The 15,878-nt window shown below is 39.9% G+C and overlaps 1 protein-coding gene across 2 annotated transcripts in view; it reads left to right on the top strand.

Moving 5' to 3' along the window:
- Positions 1–12,824: 12,824 nt before the first annotated feature.
- CENPF (centromere protein F) overlaps positions 12,825–15,878 on the top strand; it is a 50,623-nt gene continuing 47,569 nt past the window's right edge. For both annotated transcript variants that reach the window (XM_045512493.2, XM_010949514.3), the window contains exons 1-2: positions 12,825–12,953; positions 15,571–15,769. In XM_045512493.2, coding sequence (XP_045368449.1) covers positions 15,608–15,769 — 162 coding nt within the window. In that variant the 5' untranslated portion in view covers positions 12,825–12,953; positions 15,571–15,607. The remainder of the gene's footprint in view (positions 12,954–15,570; positions 15,770–15,878) is intronic.

The raw sequence follows: 15,878 nt of genomic DNA, 5'->3' as shown, positions 1-15,878 counted from the left end.
GACATGTACGTCTTATCTCCTCACACCAGGTACCTTGATAAGGGTCTAGGGTTTTTTCCTCCTTACTATTCAAGGTTAGATGGAAGAAGTCTTGGTGGGCAATAGAATTTCTGGGCTAGGAAATTGCTTCCTCAAATTTCCTCTCACCCATATTTTTCCAGTCTAAAATTTTGCCTGGTAGAGGTCATTTAAGTGTCAAACATTGTCAAGATGTAAACTCGAAAAGTAGTAGTAATAATTATCCTGTTATTGGAAATTCCAAGCTAGTCTTGGTAAGGAAAGGGAAAGGGGAAAGTGAAGTTTGTATACTGCACAGCTTTGAGTAGGGCTCATGCTGGCTCTCACAGGAAACCACCTTCCCTGACCCTTTTCCATCTAGCCCCTCCTGTTTACATCTTTGCTTTAATTTCCTCCTCTCTCTCTACAATGGCTTACTATGACTCTAAATATTCTCATTTGCAGTTAAACCTGATTATTCTAGGATATTAAATTAATGTCCGATGATGCTCAGATTATCATCCAGATATGTCATCTAACATTTGTGAATCCTGAAATTTTCCTTGCAAGAAAAATGTTTTTTTTTCTTATAAGGACTTATAATTGTGAATATACAATACATCTTCTTATATAATATTAGGATACGTACACCTTGTAAAACGACAGAGGAAGGTATTTGGGGGAGACAGAGCCTCAGCTGCTTCCTAGTATAGGCAATAATTAATAAGCATGTCCTATTGAAAACAATGCAAAACTCCCCCCTTCCCAAAGGACGGGAGGGAGAGTAAAAACGGAGACGTTCACTAACTGTAGTCAAGTGACTTTAGTCACAATTGTGCTAAGGTTCTCACACTTGGCAGAATCTTGGGTATGGACAAATTTGAAACAGATCAAGGCCAGAAGTGATTTTCATATTAAATTGCATCAATATTAAACAAGTGACCCTCAGCTGCCATCTCTGCACAATTAAGTGGTGAAGAGGAGGCCAGCTGGGTTGTGGATCACGTGGGCCACTGGTTTCATGTCCTTGTCCTGATAATGATCTTCCACCCAACTGACAGGAGTCAGGGACAGAATATTATCTTCAATTTAATCTGCCTTGCTTTTCTGTAGAAGCAACAACAGAAGGGAACAGAGGTTGAAATCAATGAGGTGGAAATGAGGTTCTGAATTATCGGTGCATTTCAAGTATCTCTGCTCACCCTTGCAGGTTGACTGCACTCAGTTTCCTTTAGGCTTCCCTAGGTGGGGAAGTCTAGGTTCATGAGAAAGCATCACTTCTCTCTCATGGAAGCTCTATTCCCTGCATCTGCCTCTATTATTTTTAAGGGGAATTTAAAAACTTATAGAGACTTAAATAAAAAAAAATTCTACTTTTTGTTTCTTAGAAAAAGTCTTTAAGACATCTTTGGTAATAGAGAAAGGGTTCTCCCTATTATCTTTGGACCATATTTCTGAAAATTCCCTCTAGGTTACCTCTCTGCATATGGTCCCCAGAGCAGAGAAATGCAAGTAACATAGTAAACTTTCCACATATTCACTGTTTCCCCTCAGTTCCTCCTGTCCTTGTTGGAGAAATAGCTACCATTCTTTTGGAATGCCTTTAAATTCTAATATCAGAGAACCTTTGCAAAAACGAAATATGGGCTTGGGTCAATGGCAGTGGATTAAGTTGAAATAACATCATGCCGGGATGCAACAGCAGTGAAAAGTCCGTTAAGTTCCACCTCTGTGGACAGAGTAAACAATGATAAAAATCAGGCAAGGAGATCATAAAACTATTTTAGTTAAAGAAAATAAAGAACAGTAAAGCCAGGAAAGAAAAGAGAAGGGCTTTTATCTCTAGTTGACCAGCTAGCTCAGATTCTACCAGACATAGTGAAAACTATAGCAGTCTGATGATGGCTTAGAGAAAAGAGAGTGCTGTTGGGTTGAAGTTCTTTATTGGTCAGGCTGTTTTGAGAACCTGGAGTTGGACCTGGAAGGAGGTGAAAGATTGGGTTCAAGAGGTGGGGAGAGAGAATTCCAAGCAGAGTTTGAAAGGGGGCACAAAGGTCAGAATGAGCACTGTGGTTGGTGCAGGGGTTGAGGAAGGTTGTTTGTCCTACCTAAGGGAGGGGCTGCCTAAGAGAAGTAGGACACAAGCCTCCTCTTCTGTGAAGGAGGGTCAGGGACAGGCCTCAGCGTGACTGGGTAGTGGCCCATGCTGCTTCTGCATGGCAGAAAGCCTTCACTAAGAGCTTTTGAACTGCCAAGGAAATTAGTCCCCAGTTCTGCTGAGTTAAAATTCAACTCTCCCCACCTACTGTATAGCACGGGGAACTATACCCAATTTCTTGTGATAACATATAATGGAAAAGAATCTGAAAAGAAAAAGTACACGTTTGTATGTGTATAACTGAATGTCCTGGCTGTACGCCTGAAAGTAACATTGTAAATCAACTGCACTTCAATAAAAATTTTTTTTAAAAATTCAACTCTCTTCCACCCCACTGCCAGTCCTTCAAGATCCTGTCCTTTGACCATAAGACCTTTAAAATTGCTGAAATAATGGGTCAGAGAAAAAAAGGTTAATGGTTTTTTCTAAGCAATTAATTTGGGCATGATATTTGAATAACTAGTGCTCTAGTCTACTTTTAATTTATTTTCCACTAAAAATTCAAAGCAGACTAATAACCACTCCATACAAGGACAAGTTCTGGGATTCTGTCTCTGTACATGTGTCTCTCTATATATGTTTCTGTCTCTTTCTCTTCGTTATGCGCATGCACGCACACACACACTGCCAGAGTCAACAATATCTCTCTCAGAGTTTCCCATACATTCTGACTGGGGCCCATTTAATAGCACTAGCCGGTTAAAGCAGTGGAAGAAATCTTAGCATTTGACTTTCAGCTCATAATAACCATAAGACAAGTTGCATAGGAAAGTACAGGATTATACCACTTGAAGAAAAATCTGCCATTTCTCCCAGAAGGAAAAAAAATCATGTTGGCCCAAGAATCTTGTATTCTTCTTCCCCCGCCATTGTTAATTCCTGAAACCTACCAAGAAAATCCCAGGGAATGATTAGAGTTTTCCCAGTTTGGTTCTCAGCTATCCTGAAACACTCCTCTTGGAGATCGACATGGGTATGTGGATCTTTATTAGATATGATCTTTGCCCAAATGCCTACTAGCTCAGTCCGTTCTCCTTCTGTTATCTTCAAGTGAAATCCAAATCTCTAGGACGAACTTTAAAAAACAAAACAAAACAAAACACCTGGTCTGGCACCCAGTACCTTCAGGGCTGAGAGCCAGAGCAGATTCTCCAACTATAAGAATCAAACCATTCAGCGTCTGGCCTTCGGGTCAGGTCTGCCAGCCAAGAGGGAACAGGAAGCTCGCCTCTGAGCCCAGGACTATGGAATGCAAACCCCCAAGCAATTATTTGCTGTGGTTTTAAGCTTTGCCCTGGAAGTTAAGAACACTGTGAACGCTTTTCTAAGTAGCATTCTAGTCAATAAATACCAACGTAGCACCTGAAGTCTTTGAACCTACTCCAGTATGTACCCTTTACATGATACTTTAACGCCGTATTAGTTTTTAAGCCAATCTAATATGGGTACTAGTGTACAGAGTGCCCAGATCGCCTGGCTCATTAGGTTGCTATTTAAGACTGAGGGAGATCAAATATCCTCCCTAAAAGACCTTAGTAGGCATTTCAATGCTTTATGTAAACTTCAGCCAGCTACTGGACAACATTTCTCATGGGTCACACTTGATTTACAGTTTACAGATTTGTGTAGGGGTAGGGGGCAGTTTGAGAAAAAGGGTCTGAGTATGCTGCAGTTCATATAAGATGTGCATTTAGACCAAATGCTCGCTGGCAATCCGATGTGATGGTTCATTTCCAAATCCTTTCTTGGAGAAAGAATTCAGATTACATAATTATGAAAAACAAACCTGTTGCCACCCAGCATGAACTAACATGTTACAGTACTTTATAGCTGAGGGTTATTAAGCCAGCACCCAGTTTCATGCACCAAGGAGAACACTGGGAAAATGAAAATCTGCCAGTTTTGTTAAAGTTATGCCATTTAATGGTAAGGACATAGGCAGTTCGCCTTTCTTGTGAGATCACTCTACTTTAGGACTTTGGGTTGATTAAGTAGGTGCTCATTTACTGCTGATTAGGGCCGTATGATTATTAGCAACCTAAAAACCTAATAGAGCAATTCGTCATATGAGCTCTTAGTCAGAAGACCACCTTGGGGGTCCCGAGGCATCCTCAAGATTCTCATCAAATGCATCCTCTGCTGTGTAGCCTTCTCTGACACTGCACCCTGGGGCAACGGAAGTAATGAGCTCTGATCCGGTGTAGCTGTTCACAAGCATACATTGTCTATTCAATTCAACTCAATTCAAACAAAGAATTCTGATGTTCTGAGTTTTTGAATGTTTCAATTCGGGTGAGCTTGGAGATAAAAGACTCTAAACTAAATTTTGATTTATGCTTCTTAGCTTTAGAGTCTCTGTCCTAAGACTCCTGCTTAAGGTTCCCAAAGGAAATCTATTAATATCAGCCTTGGGGCTGTGTCGGTGGCCAGGCACTAAAAAGGTCTTACTTTCTCATTTCAGACAGGTAACCCAATAAAAAGGCTTTTCCCCCTCAAGCAAAAATTTGACCTATATTTCTATTTTCAACACAGAAGTGAAAAAAAAAAAAAAACCACCAGTCTGACTCATCAAATTAGGCAACCACCAACTCAGTATATAACCTTTCCTGTGATTAATATACCTTATAAACTTACTGTGAGGTGCAAAAATCACCTAAGTTCTTCCAGGAGAAATCACAGGTGATTAGATGACACAGCCTCCCCAGAACAGTGAGTACCAATGGTACCTTCTGGGTACTTACCATGTGGCCTGGCGCTAAGAGCTTTACACAGATGATCTCACTTAATCCTCATAACAACCCTATTAAGTGGATAAAGGTGAAGCGAGGTTGAGCAATTTGCCCAACGTCTCACAGCTGGTAGGTGGTAGTCCTGGGAGGTAACCTTCAGTTTGATGACCACAGCCCTGCACCGTGCTACCTCCTGGTCACCAGACAGGGGAGAGTTCTAGAAAGCAAGGAGAACACTCTTCGTTGCTGCGGTCAGCAGGTTACCTTTATACACCCTGAATACATATTGTCATCTTTGACTTTTTGTTGTGAAATAATACCTTTTTCTCTTGGTAATTAAAGAATCACATGCAAATCCCCAAAGTGTTGGTTACCTGTTTTTTAAATAGTTAATGTTCCTATTTTCTGGTTCTAGAATCCCAGAAGCAAAATCTGGAAGGGAAAATACAAAGGGTAATTTGGTACCTTTTATCTCTCAGGTATCTGGCTAGCTGATACCAGCCAAGAGAGGATAGGTTGGTTCCTTCAGCTGCTTCTCCTCCTTTAATTTCCAAGAGGCAGGAGACAGGAATAAACAGTCGTCCTCAGTTCATGCGTGGTTCACTTGCACTTCAACTCATCCACTGAGCTTGGGGCAAAAAGGAAAACGGCTATTCCCAGCTTTTTTTCTCCCCTCCTCTCTCAAGGAGTTTCTTTCACCACATAGCTGGGCAAGTACAACTGCATGACTTCCCAATTTTGGGGGCGCTCTGATCTATCCTTCACATGTTCTATGTATATTCACTGAAACTGACTACGTGCCCAGCATTGAACTAGGCATTAGGACTCAATGGTCAGTTTTTTGGTGGCTACGCAGGGAACTGGATTCCCATAAAGTCAGGCACTCTCCAGGTGCTGTTCAAATATTGCATCTACTCTCAAAGGCAGGAGTAGTTTTAAGGTTGAGAGAGCGAAGAAGTCCGGGCTCCCCTGGGGAGACGGAGAAGGAAGTGAATCATCAGAGATCCCTGTCTCAGTATTTTTTGGTTTGGGAAGTGAGGACTGGAATCTAAGGAGCCATAAAAGTTGCCGTCTATTTATTTTGAGAAGTAGTAAAGGTAGAGAGTAACTTTTCTGAAACCATGTCTCAGGGTCCCCCAGTATTCATGATTTCGTTTCTTCACATGACAGCCAGGCCTCACCTAAACACACTGGGGCCTGAATTCCTGTAACAGATGTAGATAAACAATCAATTTCGGCTTGTCTGAGACTATCACAGTTTTAGCACTGAAAGTCCCACGTCCTAGGAAACCACTCACTCCTGGGCATTTAAATGGTCACATGGGTCATCCAACGGCTCCTTGAAATTCAACAAGCGAAAACTACAACCTCAATATGTAGGATTATATTTTGCTTCGGATCAGGGAGAGTTTTAAAATGTTACATCCTCTGATCTTTTTTCAATGTCTTATACCCTAAAATAATGACAAAAGAAACTCCATCCAAATCCACTTAAAAATATTCTAGAACCATTCTTACCAATGTAGGGCAGGAATGATTTAACCATTTAAAAACAGAGTGAGCATACAATTTAATTGTCAAATTAAGACATTTCAACAATAAAAGGGGGGACTAAAATTATTTAACGTGTCATTTTTAACATATTCATTTATTGACCAACAATTTTTTTATATTGTTGAATCTATAAAACAGTTCCATTAAAAATCATTAAAAAAATTATTTCTAAAAAACATATATATACTCATGTCTAATAAAGCAAACATTTTGAAACATTTATATTGATTATCTGAACATCAAAAATCATATAAGCAGAATAATTATTGTTGGTATATATTTATATACTTTATTCATTTCCTTAGCTGTATCATTTGTTAATACTCTGTTACTGAGATATTTCTAAAGAATATATTGTTTTTCAATATAATCTTTTTTTTTTTTCCATTAAATTGACACAGTCTTTTCCAATGGACTCTTCTCTGGAGCCCACAATATTTTCAGGTGAGAAATTATTCTTCAGGGGTGAGACTCATGGTAAGCTCAGAAAAAATTTTGCTAAATGGAGAAGATTCTCAATTCCATCCTATTTATTTTGAAATGTGTAAATATTTCAGCCAAGGTATTTTCACAGGTTCCTTATGTTTGCCTCCATTCACAGTAGATTTTTGTTTGTTTGTTTTTACAAATACACTTGCGAGACAAAACTTGTCAGTAAGTTGTCTCTCTTTATGCTTCTTTAAAACATTCTGTGTAGTTTAGATGCTTCAAAATTGTTATGTTTTGCCATTTCATTTTCTCTGGGATAGATGTACATTTATAAAATGAAAACAAGGGACTCTATCAAAAGACTATTCCACAAGCCAGGATATTCCAAGGTGTAATGATAGAATTTCAAAAAGGTAAAACTTGTAAATTGATTAAACTCTCTTGTTTAATTTACTCAATTCTTTCCTTGCTTTTATAGGATAAATTTCAACATCTCCCTGTTTCCAAATTTTGTTTCTAATAACTGCAATTCTCTTAAAAGCTACATAGAACATTTCTGCTCTCTATATTTCTTATTTAGCAAGAAATTTATTGACAAGAGATAGGCTGTCTGCAGAATTTGTCCTCAGATGATCCTCATAAAATGAATAACTTTATCTTCAAAATTAAATGTTTAAACTGAATTTACAATAGTATTCACAATAAGGTCAAATTTTTTTTTTAACTTTGATTCCATGAATTTCATGAAAAAAATTGAACAATTATTGGAATTAATTTTTTAATTTGATGCAACTGGTGATACATAAAAAAATGAGTCATTTAGCTGTCTGCAGAGTCCTTCTGTTAATTAAACCAAACACATTAACAGCTATTGCTTTATGGTTCATACTTGTCCAAAGAAACCTTAAAATAAAGTCTAAGATTTAAAGTAAATTCTGGGGTCTTTATAGCATATTTATGTCTTCCAGTTTCCAATACTACAGGTCCCAGGGTAGATGGTAAATGTTGGCAAATATTTTGTGCACATTGTACATTTATTATCAACTTTAGTGAATAATAAAAAATTTGTACCTAATTTTCACTAAGCATGTGTTTTTGTTTTGTTTAGCTTTTTTTTTTTTTTTTTGAGCTCATTGCTGCTAAGAGGGTTTATTGCAAAATCTTTAAAAATTGTTACAACAATAAGTAAATACAGGCTTCCCCAGGTTTAGGAAAGTAAAGTGTTAATATGAAACTTTTCGTAAGCTGAAATGGTATAAAGAGAAGCAGTTACCTTAGGACACATCTTACTAATGGATGCACAAAATAAATCAAGATAAAGCATAGATGCTCACAGACACAGTTCAAAGCTACAGTGGCTTGATGCTGAGATGTTGAGTGTAGTTCCCGGGGAAGGAGTTTGGTGGCACCACTTTCAACGTTCTTAGTTTGCTCTGCCTCTATAAGAGCTCCTGCAAAACAAACAACACGTGCTATTTTTGCTTTTTGTGTTCTGTGAATGTGTTTCAGTTAGCGACAACAGGTACTAGAAGTGACATAAACTGAACTTTGGAAAAGTTGGGGACAGCTGTAAACAGCTATAAATTTATACTATCTAGTATAAGACAAAACCATTTCAGCAGGATTGTTCACATCTCGTGGTATAAGCTCTAAGGCAGGCATGCTTCACCCTCACTTCCCACATTTACTTCACATGCACCAAATGTCTGATTTCCCACATTTCAAAGTGATCCCACCCACTGGCAGACTGGCAGCCACTCCCAGGCCTCACTCTGGACCAAGGCACAACTGACTCACAAACCAGATGGCCACCAGGGGCAGCAGCAAACACTTCTCCCGCATCACCAAGGACCAGAAGTGAGTGGCCTCAAGCCTCCTGTATGCCACCACACTGTGTCAGCCAGCATCCTGTGTGCTGTCCTTAAAGTGGAGGAGTTAGTTACCTGTGTCAAGATGAGCTTCGAAAAAGTGAGAGGGGTTCATCTTTAACCACTTGTTAAATGTTGAACTCTGCTTACCGCATGTATTTCTCACACTACCAGAGAAGGCTATGGTAGAACATGGAAGTACAAACCCAATCTGGGTTATTTTAATACAACTATTTTTAATAATGTTTTGTTAAAAATCACCACCACAACAGCTCTGGGACCCATGTTAAACCGGAGGGATGTCAGGACAATAGAAGTAAATTAGGAAGTATATCTAATTTATCGGTTGACCACAGGGGTGCTTCATAAAATGGTTTTCTGTACGCTATTCCAAACCTATTAAATCAGAACAAGGGATCGCCTCAAAATTTTGATTGAAAAAAAGCTTTCCGTGGTATTCTTAGGGACGCTGAAGTCTTATTCCTGATTCAGGGAACTCCTTCACCTTTTACTCCAAAGTGTCAAGCCCCCTAGTCAGAGAGGCCGGGAGAATCAAGCACTTTACTCCTGGATCAAAACTATTATGGAAAAGGAGCTAGAGACAAATTGAACTTAAATTCAGCCACATGATATAAATATTGTCATCTCCTTGAGCAAACTTGTCTAGCAAGTTGAGAGATTTATTTTTGGCTGTATCATTGCCTTTTGGGGAACTTGGACATGCACCAGCCCTTTTCTTTCTTTGAGGATCAGATTTCCCACTAAAAAACAGAAAATATAATGAACATTGATTTTACTATTTTGGAAGAGACAAGTACTAGGTGAGCCCCTTTTCCCCCTAAAAATGCTATGGAAAATTTTAAACTATATAAATAATTTCACTTCACTTATAAAAACTACTATGCAAGAGTCATGAGAATGTGTTTTGAGTTTCTATAAGGTAACTGATTCCAGAATGATGATGTTTTATCTGTTTAAACTATTTTCTTAATTTGCATTTTGTGGGGTTTTTTTGGCCAGTAGCTGGTTGTATGAATTTTTAGAAATATCTCGATCTCACTGACCTCAACTACAAGATGAAGATTTTAGTCTAGTGTATGGCCAATGTTCATTCTATTTTCCTGAATTTATTTTTAATATCTTTTTTGAATGTTTGGAATTTCTTATCATGCACACACTTTATTATTTTATTATTTTGTTAATAAGAAAGATTCTATAAATTGGGAGTTTGGGGATCGGCAGATACAAACTACTATGTATAAAATAGGTAACAAGGTCTTATTGTATAGCATATAGGGAACTATATCCAATAGCTTATAATAATCTATAATGAAAAATAACATTAAAAAGAATTATATATACCTACATATATATAAAACTGAATCACTATGCTGTACACCAGAAATGAATACAGCATTGTAAATCAACTATACTTCAATTAAAAATAAATAAATGAAAAGAAAGATTATATAAACTAGGCTTATGAGCTAGTTTTTTTCCTTTTATTTTCCTCTACTTTGAACAAGCAAATGTTATTTTTTAAAAAGAAAGTAAACAAGAACATTATGTACACTCAGGGAAGGGAGCGAGGGAGGTAGAAGAATGTAGTTAAGCCAGGGCATGTAGGACAGCAGTAATTTTTAGACTTTCTAAGGTATAGGGGATCACCTAGTGGTGGGAATAGAAAAAGCTTTTTAAAAGTTTAAGATCCTTTTTCTTGTGCTTCAGTACATAATACTAAATAGTGTCCATATGGTTTGCAATCAATTTACTTCAAACAAAGGAAGACATTAAATTTTTTTTTGTTGTTAACTTTATTTAAATCATAATATGTTGACTATGTAATATTTACCCCCAGGCCTCTCCTATGAGGATTAAAAGTCCCCTAATATTAGGTCTTGAAAATTAATTCTTGTCCCAAAGAATGTGTCAAATTCATGATTCTACGGTCAAAAGAAGCCTAGATATGTACAAAACAAGCATGAAAGCATGACCCTTACCTACAAGAAATCCCTGGTCTACAACCATCAGCACCTGGCAAATCCATCATAATTACACTTACACTTCTGATTCCACAGATGAGTGAGATGAGGTTCTATTTACATAATAAAAGATTCAAAACATTTGTGAGACCAAGATGGATTTTTCACTTGATAAAAATAATATGTATATGGCAATTTCTCTTTAGTTTGGGTTCTCCCAAAAGCAGAGACTGAGTTAAAGACTTGGATGGAAGTAGTCTATTTGGGTGATGATTCCAGGAAGTGAAATGGGGAGCAGGGAGAGTGAGACAGGGAAGGTGGAGAAGCCAAGAGAAGGGCACCAAATTGCAGTTGTCGTAGTAGAAGCCATTGGTTTGAATCTCCCAGGATCTCTCGGAATCACCTACAGGAAAGGTGGAACCCTGGGCTATTTATCTGCTGACTCCTGACCCCATTTATTAAGGATTGCTCCTGGATACTATAACTGTCCCCACATCTCCAAGCTCTGTTATGTGCTGGCTAAGCAGCCCCCCTCAGCTTCAGAGAAAGCTCTGGAGCAGAGAAGTGGAGCAACCCATGGCTTGTTGAGGTGGAAAGAGTCAGAGCCCACAGAGAACTGGCTACCACAATTGTGGCTGAAACCAGAGTGGGTCAAGAGGATGCCATGAAATTACTTGCTGTAGACCACATCTTACCCTACTCAGATCCACTTGTCCCTTTCTTAAGTTCACTTTGTCATTGTAGCTTCAAAGTGGTGGCCACAATCTCTAGAAAGGACTTTGTGCAGGAGAAGTTGTGGAAGAAGCTAATGATGCCTGTGGGTCCCAAGGTCATGACTGATATTCATCAACTCTCTCCTCACCCATTCTAAATTACCTCATCCTTGGCCAGCATTGGCTGGTCTCATTTGTTTGCCTGGTAGGGGATTCTCAAACTTCATCTGAGTGGTCAGGCTTAGACTGCCTTGGTCTTGTTGGGCTGCGGTAGCTGTAATTGCCTGTTCACTGCTACTATCAGATACAAACACACATAAGGGTACCCCAGGGAAGATGCTGAATTCCAGACATATTCTTTCCAACCCCCGTTATGTAGCAGCAAGCCTGGCTTCTCATGATAATCAGAGTTGAGTGACCTCACTATATTGTAACTCCTTTCTTTGCCTGCTGTTCCACCCACATAAGGAAACCAGAGACCAGTTGTAGTTTCAGATTTTGTGGAACCTTTTTGTGTCACTAGGAATAGTGTTCCCCACTCCCTACTTTACTCCATTCTTTACATGGTGTTCTCCCTGTGTCTCTGTCTCTATGTCCAAATATCTCCTTTTTATAAGAACATAGTCATGTTGGATTAGGGCCCAACATAATGACTTCCTCTAACTTAACTATTATAGCTGAGACGAGTCTATTTCCAATTAAAACGAGTACATAAATACACACGATACTAGTGAGCTTCATGAGTGGGGGGGGGCATTCATTTCAAAGATTTTTTTCTGGCTACAATGTTCTCTGCTGGAATTCCAGCTAACAAATATTCAGAATCACCTCTTTAGAAGATGATCAATAGAGAGCAGCAGTTTGACTGAGATTCTGCATGTTCTAGATTCAATTTCAAATGACTTAGCTTTCTATGTGGCTCAGTCAACTTTTAAATAAAAACAAGAATACTTTCCTCAAAGAATTGTTAAGAGTGACACTGGTTGAAGAATGCATGACAGAATAGTACCTAAAATCTATGTCCTAAATTATATATTTAATAAATAAGTAGATATGTATGTGCGGTATTAAGAGTTTTACCAGACAGCACACTACTGCTGGCTGTAGCCGATAGACCACACCCTCCTAATCAGCCAGCCCATTCCCTGGCTTTTGCGGAAATAGCGGTTCAAAACGTCTTCCAGACTCGGCTACTTAACTAAGTAGAAGCACGTGGTCTCCACCTCCCCACAACAACAAAAAAACTCCGTAGCTCTGGCACCCTGGCTGGTGTGGCTTGATTTTTTAAATCTATCCGAAAGGACCAATCAAAGGCGGCAGTCCGAGTGCGCGGAAGCGGATTGGCTCACAGCTGCTGGCAGTGACCAATAGGTTTGGAGGCGAGTTTGGTCCGGCCGGAAGCGGGTGAATCGAAAACGGGTGGCGGCCGCGGGCAGTTTGAATTGGAACTGGGGCTGCAGCCCGCGGAGGCTGTACCAGGACCCGACTCTCTGAAGAGCTGTTTTCCGTTCACCGCCAGCGAGGTGAGCGTCCTGCTTGGGTCCCGGCTCTGGCGGCGGGCGTGGGGGAGCCGCTGGCTTTCTGCCCAGGGTTACTGGGTGGGGATGCCTGTGGGATCGCACTCCAGGGAACTGAAGGTGCAGCGGGCCGCCGCCTCCCATCTGAAGGGACTGGAGAATCAGCCCCGGGGGCGGTTCTTAGGGGGTGTCGGCGCCCCTCCGCTGCCGGTAAAAGTGGGCTGGCACTAGTGTCCGGAGACCCTGCTCGTTACGAACTCGATCTTTGGGGGATCAGTTTCCTCCTTTGTAAGGTAAAAGAATCAGAGGCCAGCAGGTATTTACTAGCAGCCTTCCGCCTCCAGGAACAAGTGGCTCCTGTTGGAAATTTGGACACCGGTCCTTTGTTGCACAGAGGAGATACAAACTTGGGTTTTGATCTGGGCGGCGGGTTGGTGTGCCTGTTGTTAGTTGCGAGAGCATTTCTCTCTTGCCTGCCACATTTATTTGGCTGCACCTGCGTTCCTCGCTCCGTTGTGGGATGAGGACACAGAAATAAATGACGTGAGTCCTATCCTCGAGCCTGGTCTAGAGGAGCAGGCTGAGTTTTCATTCACTGGTTCTGCGGTGGCACTGTAGGCGTGTTTCGGTTTCTTGGTGGAGATGCAGGATTCTCATCGATAAAGGGAAAGAGTGAAAACCGGCCTGCAGTGCTGGGGTGAGAGTCACACAGTCACAAAAGAGCTTCCTCCCGCGCTTTATCGGGTTGTGCAATTTGGGCATGAAGAGTGTCCTCTACATAGTTAAGATAGAAAGACAGAATTTTCTGGAGGGAGGATAGTCCTGCACATCTTTTTTGCTAGAACCTTGACATCCAGGGCTTTTCTTCATCACCCGCTTCCCATCCCCTTTGTCCCTTACATTTTACTTTGAGGTTTACAGTTTTTGTCCTTTTGTCCCAGTAGCTCCACACAGATTGTTGTTGGTTGATGCCTTAATCTGTCAAAGTCCCCTCTAATCAAAATTAGCTCGGGTCTGGTGATTGCTTTAAGCCTTTCTTTATTGCTGTATCTTAGACTTTGAAATGGAAAAGTATTTAATTGTCAGTCTTCCTTCTGTTTATTTCCATCATCTCTATGATCTTTTTAAACTTCTTTTAATATTTTGTTGGCTATGGCGCCTCAACGTAATGATTTCAGGCTGACTGAATTGTTTAGGAGTTAACAGTTGTGTGCCTCTGAGGTATGGTATGCCCACCCCTGAATGAGCAAGCTGGTTTGAAATGGAAGGAGTAGCCTATCAGAGCAGTGCAAATTGTCCTTTGTTGGTGGAGAGGCATGAGACTCCTTTCAGTAGTTTTTGGGTAAGTGGGAGTGGAGTTTAAGATGCTGTGTTCAAAGGTCTAAGGGAAATGGGGGTAAATGGCAGAGAAAACAGGGCTTTCCAAGGCCTGATATCTCAATTATGTTTCCCAAGACCCATGCTTCTCTTAATTTTTGAAATTTTTTTTTTTTATTATTTGTAGTACTTTCATCAACTATTTATTAGTTGTTCTGATAACAGATTTCATTGATAAAGCTGACTGAAACAAAACGCTAAAATGGTGTGGACTTCATTCAGTAAAAAAATGGATTCTCACTCTGTTGCCAAAATAACTGGAAAATGAATGCTTTTTCTTTCACTTAAGTTCTAAAGGCTAATGAATAAAGGATAATTGCCATACTTTTCTCCCAGCTGATTTAAATTTCCTAAGATGTGGCTGAGAAAGGGGTAGGCCACTTCCATCTTGGTACCATAGGTAGAAATACCCAAAAACCGTCAAGGACTAATATAATGGCTAACATGTACAGAAAGCTTATCAGGAGATACTGTTCTAAAGCTTTAGGGAGTCACCACCACTTTATTATCACCAGTTTTACAAATGAGGAAACCAAGGAACAGAGCAGTTAAAGAGCATGCCTGATGTCACACATCTTGTAGGTAGCTGAGCAGGGATTTGTCACTAAGGCTCCTGGTCCAGGTCTGTCTGGAGAATAATTTTCCTGTATTTTGCGATGATTCTAGTGCTAGTAGGGCATTCACCCTTTGTTCATTTGTGCATTGACTCAACAAATGATAACCACTTGGGAGAAGGGGGTACCTGTGCCATGAGAGACTGCGATAGGGAGACATAACCGGATTATGATGGATGCCCTCAGGAAGGCTTCCCAGAGGGAGAGGGACAGAGTATGAGTGCACATTCACAACATGAAGAGAGGAAAGAAGAGCATTTGTAAAATAAGTTATCATGCATTTTATTTGTCCTATAAGGCCTATTCACCAGAAACCTTATAGCAAAATATTCATATATTGAATCATGAAAGCAAACTGAACAATAGAGAGCAGGGAGCCATATAAGAAGTAAAAAATGAGAAATAAGAAAAACAGAAAGCAAAGGGGAAAGCCAAACAAGCATGTTGTGGACTACTTGACATCAGGTATTGGCTGTCACCTTTCAGAGGGTGAAGAAGACGGATATTACACTCTGTTGAAATGTCAGGTTTTGAAATTTGGTTCTTAAAGCGGTTGTGTAGTTTCCTTAGTCTCTGAGATTTTAAGTTTCCTTTTACTATAGTAAGACCAAAAGTCTGTTCATTCTTTCCAGTTTATAAATGTTTGAATAATAAAGAAAGGCGAGCACAATGAGCTGGGCATTGGAAGAATGGAAGGAAGGCCTGCCGACAAGAGCTCTTCAGAAAATTCAAGAGCTCGAAGGACAGCTCGACAAACTGAAGAAAGAAAGGCAGCAACGGCAATTCCAGCTTGAAACCCTGGAGGCGGCACTGCAGAAGCAGAAACAGAAGGTATCACCGAAATGCTAGTATTTAGAATTGTTCACTCATTATTTGGAGGAATCGTTTTATCTTGGTTTTCCAAATTTAGAGAAAAATGATTTTGCTATCTTCAGGTGGT

This window comes from Camelus bactrianus, chromosome 23 (assembly GCF_048773025.1).
Source record: "Camelus bactrianus isolate YW-2024 breed Bactrian camel chromosome 23, ASM4877302v1, whole genome shotgun sequence".
Taxonomy (NCBI): Eukaryota; Metazoa; Chordata; class Mammalia; order Artiodactyla; family Camelidae; genus Camelus; species Camelus bactrianus.
The sequence above is the reverse complement of the archived record's forward strand: the minus strand, read 5'-3'. Positions and strand labels throughout refer to the sequence as shown.